Source organism: Sesamum indicum, linkage group LG3 (assembly GCF_000512975.1).
Source record: "Sesamum indicum cultivar Zhongzhi No. 13 linkage group LG3, S_indicum_v1.0, whole genome shotgun sequence".
Classification (NCBI taxonomy): Eukaryota; Viridiplantae; Streptophyta; class Magnoliopsida; order Lamiales; family Pedaliaceae; genus Sesamum; species Sesamum indicum.
The window spans coordinates 20,939,018-20,945,510 of record NC_026147.1 but is presented as its reverse complement, the minus strand read 5'-3'; the positions used below and the strand labels follow the sequence as shown (position 1 = coordinate 20,945,510).

At 32.8% G+C, this 6,493-nt stretch overlaps 1 protein-coding gene across 3 annotated transcripts in view; it reads right to left on the bottom strand.

The window, feature by feature from the left end:
* The window catches only part of LOC105159047 (MADS-box transcription factor 23-like), a 13,153-nt gene continuing 7,722 nt past the window's right edge, over positions 1,063-6,493 (bottom strand). Inside the window, exons 3-9 of one of the 3 annotated variants that reach the window (XM_020692905.1) lie at positions 3,650-3,728; positions 2,406-2,467; positions 1,947-2,046; positions 1,824-1,865; positions 1,658-1,738; positions 1,380-1,534; positions 1,063-1,295 (exon numbers count right to left, since the gene is read on the bottom strand). In XM_020692905.1, the coding sequence (XP_020548564.1) occupies positions 1,277-1,295; positions 1,380-1,534; positions 1,658-1,738; positions 1,824-1,865; positions 1,947-2,046; positions 2,406-2,467; positions 3,650-3,728 (538 nt within the window). In that variant the 3' untranslated portion in view covers positions 1,063-1,276. Of the gene's footprint in view, positions 1,296-1,379; positions 1,535-1,657; positions 1,739-1,823; positions 1,866-1,940; positions 2,047-2,405; positions 2,468-3,649; positions 3,729-6,493 lie in introns of those variants that run through there. The other 2 variants (XM_020692906.1, XM_020692907.1) reach the window with 2 other exon arrangements.

The window sequence follows — 6,493 nt, the reverse complement described above, 5'->3', positions numbered from 1 at the left end:
TCTTTCTCCAGTACTAGTGTGAAATTTTAGGCATCATTTATGTTTTCTGGTTCTAGCATGATAATTCATGTGTCTTGCATGATCCCTGAACTGGATAGTTTTGTTACATGAATTGTTCCTTGTAAAATACACATGACTTCGAATTATCAGATACTTGGATATTGAATCATTGCAATTGACTGTTAAAATGGCATGCTACATATACCTAGGCAAGGCTGGCTAATTGTGTTTTATAGTCATAAGCATTTGGGATTACATTTCCAGCTTCATTAGGTTTGTTCTCTTCTTGTATATGCGCTTCTCAATGTTATTCTTAGTTCAGTTTATTGGTTATATGGAATCTCAATGTAAATATGCATGCGTGCAGATGCTATTAGCTATGTATGGAGTATGACACACAGTGAGAATGTATTAGTTAAAATTTGTCATCAATGAATTTGGATTGATCTTGTTGATCACAGTGCTGGTCTAAATATTCAGACTGTTTGATAAGCTCTGGCAGATTTTGCAATGGACTATGGGCATTTACTGGATATATATTATTATCTTCAACTTTAATCTGCGTATATTTTTAGATTAGTGTATGGTTTCTTAGCTCATTCGTCTCTATGTTTCATCCAAAAGATGGATTTGCTTGCTATGCTGCACAAATTTTGAATCCAAATTTAGTTAATGGATAAAATTCTCAACTAACATTATTTAGGACAGGTAAAGACCTTGTAAAGTGCCTGTTATATCATCAAATGTGAGACATAACTTGCCAAATAGTTTTGTTGAGTTAATAAAGCAAACAGGTAATTATGGACATATCTCATGAGCATCCTTATGCTGTGCACACCTGACATTTTCTGGTCTTATTGCACCCCCTGCCAGGTTAGGGATCATTGATGATGCTTTCTTGTGAAACTTCATTAGCAATTCCTCTTCACAGATTTCGTGTATTTGGTATCTAGTTAATCTATGTAATACATCCATTATCATGTGTGAACTTCTTTAGATTTGACTGTGAATATCTATAATGAGTATGGAAATAACTAAAAAATCTGAGACTTGTGTCCAACACATTCAATTATTTCTTCTTGTGAATAATTTGTAGACTACATCTTTCTTTAAAGTCTTCTGAATTTGACATATACGGGAGCTTCTTGTACTCATGTTTTTACTTACTGATAGCATGTGGTTCTTACCACTTTCAACAGATTTACACCAGATTTGCAACTATGGGTCCTTTCTCAGTAGATATAGGTGGCATCCTTGAAGCTTAGGAATCTCTTTGCTATTCCAGTTGTAGTCTGCTGCAATTTTTCAAATTAAGGCTTAGATGGATATAGCATTCAATCTTTTTGATAAATTTTTGAATTTAGGGGATAAGAAATTACCCCAGTTTTGTAGCTCCTGACAGTGTTTCATAATTCTCTTGCTGTGGTTGGCAAAGCTGGAGACGGGTAGGTGCATGTGGGTCGTCGCTGATGCTTAAACTATTAGTAATTAGTGATGTACTATCTGCTCTTGTCGCATCCCGTTTTCCATAAGCCTGAAATGTAAGCATCATGGTAATTGTGTAAGTAAAGAAGCTAAAGTACCTATGTCAGGAATAGGGCTTCAAATGAATACTTGAGCTTCAGTTGAAATTTGTAGTTTAAGTCTACGACACTACCTTATACAACTCTGTATTTTCTTGATTAATTAGGTTTGCCTTCTTATGCAGTTCCACATTTTCTTGGCGGATCAGGTTTACCTGCAAAATTTCATGAAACTTCATGAAATTCTCGTATACGAGTAATACAGACATTCTTTAATTTATTTAATTATCCTGCTTGGACCTTTCGATTCAATTCCTGTATATCATCAATGCAGACCTGGTCCTACAAAGAGTTGAAATAATGTCAATATCTTTTGAGGTATATATGATTTAAGAATTCATTGTATTAAAAAAAGTTTCAAACCTTCCTCATACGAACACCCCGTAGACTCATTTCTAGTTGTTTCTCCAGGTTCTGTAGGTCTCTGACATTCAAACCAGAAAGCTCCTCACCCATTAAATGCCTGAGATAATGATAAGTGACTTGAGATCATCTAGGCTAGTTGTGAACTAGTTTCCTTAGTCTCTATGATCTTCCAATAATCTTTTGGCTTGTTATCCTTCCATTTCAATTATATCAATTAATTGATCTGAGTGCTTCAGAACTCATTAATTTACAGAGGATATTTCTTGGGAATTAGGTGCATAACCTTATGGGCATTGAAAGGTTAATGTTGCAATCAATTGCTTGCCAGACATGGTCGAAGTTTAGGGATAATGATTGTTGATAAAATGTGCAATCTCAATGAGTGTGAATGCGTGATTATTCTTTTTATTTTTTGTCTGCAAGTATTTTCAGTGCCAAAAGGAAAAATAAATTTACCGATGATTCTCTTGCAAGCTCTGTAATTGTTGCCTCAGCATGGCTGCTTCCCTTTGCCAATACTGTCAAGTTCAGTGACATCATTTGTTATTCACTCAGATTCTGTGGAATAGTGTATAAATGGTTCAAAGTATTGGATTTCTGATTCTGAAAGATAAAGACAATGCATCTTTGATCTGTTTTTCCAACAAATATATGGAATGTCCATAAAATTAGTCAATGAGTTCCTAGTGATGATTTAATTTGAGATAGAGGAACTTGGTGTTGCTGAGTGAACTGGCCAATAATTGAGGAAATTTATGTACAATTTCTAGCTAATTGTGCTTTTAAATATGACATTTTGATGGAACTACTTATATGGTTCTCCAATTATGTGCTTGCCTATGCCTAAGCATTTCATTTTGACCTACTTGTTTAACTAGGTAACTGCTTGAAAAAGTGGGGTACTGAAGCTGAAGTCTCTATCCATAAGAAATTAATGCAGGTAATACCAGAGTATTGCAATGCAATATTTTCGCTATCTAAAATAACTGTGATCATGCTGTGTGACATTAGCAAGTCTAGGATGGATTTCTGTTCAATGAGGATATGATTAAAATATACACACTAAGATTATAAAAACTGTGGGAAATTATAAATCATTTTATGGATATGGAATGAAAGTATATACAGTAAGAATTATGAAAACTATGAGAATTATGAATCATTCACTGGAAATATCTTTTCAGTGTTAACTTATTTGCTAGAGGGTCTAGCTCTTTACAAGGAGATGAACCAATGGAAACATTTGACTGGAAGTTTGACCCAAATCATCTTCACAGGCATTCGGGAGAGTAATATTCGACTTTGAAAAATGATGAAGTGGAAAAATATAAGAATGTGACATATTGATGAATGTTTCAACATCAATTGGAATATTACAAATTTATATATGATATTGTTTATAAACATTTTCAAGATCTGCAATGGAATCTCAAAACTTTGATACTATTATAAATTGGTAATTGCACCACATAATTCTTACTTTTTCCTCTTCTATCAGCTGATGTCTATCTTCCATTCTTTTGATGTGAAAACCAAATTTCTTCTTTTGAAGGTCTGGTAGAATACTGCCTCACCCATATGGTGCAAAAATTTTAAAGAATATATCATGAAAAATGATGTAAAATGTAGGAGACTCATCCATGTCTTGCTATTAGTTGAAGGTATACTTCCTATATTTGGTTGTGAACTGTGAAGATTACCTTGGCTTCAGAAGTCGAATTTGCCATCTGGTGAGGGCCTTCTTTTGCTTTATTGTATCGTTCAATGACTGACTTCATACTGTAAAAAAAATAGGACAAAATTTCCTTTTATGATGATCTTCTGCAGCTCAAATATGTGATGTGTATTACTCTAATAACTCTTGGAATCTCCATTTATCTTTTTATCTATGCCAAATATGAAGTGTCTTCAACACTGTCAGCGTCTCAAAACCCTATTTATCGTCTGAAGTAACACAAGTCCAAGAGCCGACTTTTGGATTGGAGAAAAATCCCTGAACTTAAATAGGTCGACCTCATACTAGACCAATTTTCTTAAAAGTAACCGGATTTGGAGATCTATATATGATATGATACCTCTCTTTTAGGTGTTGAAGATGCCATATGAACAAATTCTGCCTCTCTTAGAGCTTTTATCCTTATATGATACATTGATTTAATTTAGTTGCAACGATTAAAAGTCCTATGTCAAGTTTTGTTGTTGCTCCATGTCCATACATGAAGAGATATAATAGGTTCAAGAAGGATATTGTAATTTTTTTTCCTTTACGCAAGATTGTAAGACATTCACTAAATAAATAATTTTTTAAAACATTTTAAGCTTTTAGACTATATGGTCATTCCTTAAAAAGTGGAAATTGTAGATAAATTAAGCCTAGGGCATATAAGATGATGTTATGTTTCTTTCTTTAACATTCATATAATACAATTGCTCATAGTATGCCAGGTTATTCATGATTACTGTCACTTGACATTTGAATTTGTTTGTATATAAACCTTTTGTAGGTTAAAGAAGGGATAATTTCAAAATGTACTTGGATAGGAATATGTATCTTCAGGTAAGGTAAGGAACTTAATTAAATATGATAAATACCATTGGTATATTTTAATGTGCCCAATCTTGCTAAGACAAACTAAGACCATCAAATATTTTACAAGGAAAGCTATTGTTATGAGATAAAGTTTTACTAGAATTCAAAATATGGTATTTGTGTTAAGAATTGCTTCTCTCTAATTGAACTTGATATATAACTTAAATCAGAGTACCATTGGTTTGTGGTGGTGCATTTAAAATATGGTTTGTTCTTTTGTTCCGCTAATTTCTTTCTTTTATACTATGTGTGTGGTATGATTATGTTAAAAGGGGCAAGCAAAGTGGTGAAATCCTAAGTAAGGAAATAAGTAGTGATGATAGGACAATATTTATTTATGAACTCACTCAGCTTAGTCTTTATAGCACAATGACCAAGTTAGCTGAGGGCATGAAGTCTGGAAGGACGTCAAAACAATGAGCAAATTGCCACTCATAAGCTCCTACAATTGTATTTTTATTTCTCTGGCAGTAAAATCTGGTGTAAATTCTTATTTATATTGGATCTTCTATTGCTCGTTGGTGTTATATTTTAGCATCACTCAAATACATAATTGGCACATGTAAATCATCTCAAAACTGTTTCAGTGATGCTATATATCACTGGTTATTCTTCACAAATTTTCAGCTCTTCTACTTATAGTAAGTATCTGAGGCAATCAAAGTCACTTGACCAAAACGAGATCACACAAATAAAACAAGCTTTTGTTGGAGATAGTTTCTGAAGAAAGCTTCCCCTCATATGTGGTTGGTTTCATATGAGACTTCACTAATTTATAAACATTCACTTCCTTAGTTGTACAATAAAGAAAAGAAATATCCAATGATTGGCAGAGAATTTCTGTAGGCAGCCAAGCAATTTGGTTATGAAGGGAAGAAGTCAGACTACATGAACTGGTGTGAGGGACCAATTTTTTTGTGCTGATTAGGATTTATTAGCGATAATTCAAGACGTGGGCAAAGTAAGAATGATTAGTAGAGCTAGAAAATTTTCAAATGGTAGAATGAGCATGAGATGAATTGCAATGACAAAATAATTATTGATCTTAATTATCAAGAATAAATCTCTAGTAACTAAATTACTGTGGGTGACTGATATGTAGGTGGTTCTAATTAATTTGACCGATTGATACAAGTGTCTTTGTTTATTTATTTGCATAAGATAACGGATATTTGTACCAGATGATGGGTAGGAAATGTGTTAAAGAAACTATTTGTTCTTTCCTTTTATTTGCTTACAAGTTAACTAAACTTGCTTTAACATAGACAATTTACCATAATTTGGGTAGATTTTCATATGTGAATCATAAATTGTGGTGATGTGCTAAAATGTGACACCAATATGTGATTGAAGATCAATCTCGAATTATGATAGGATTTGCATAATAGTAAGAATGTATTGTATTATATGTTATGGGACAAATCAACCATCATATCAAATTATAAAATGTTGGTATTCCCTTTGTTTTCTAAGACTAAACATTTGTGTAAATCCTGTTTGAGATATAAATGCACCTGAGCAGTACTCCAATGTTAAGTGTATTAGGAATGACCTTTAACTGTTCCATCATAATTGTTTCTTGGTATTGTAAAGTAGTATCTCTCTTGAATGTATTGCTTGAAATAAAACTTTTAAAGATTCGAACGTGCCGCTTGTGATATGGCTAGATCATATTGTAACATTATATCTTGTGGTTTGATTGAATGCTAAAATTGATAGGCTATAGTTTAATCATCTTTGTTTGGTCGAATTTCTCTCAATTCTACTAAACTTGTTAAAATTGATGAGTTCAAGTACCGACTAAAATACATGCATGTAACTAGGTAGTAAGATGTCTACTATCAAGATTTTCTTAAAATATAAGGCAATTATTGAAAATTTTTGTTGCAAACTACTTGGGAACATTATGATCACTTTGCATTAATTCGTTTCCAAAACAATGATGTTCTTTCAA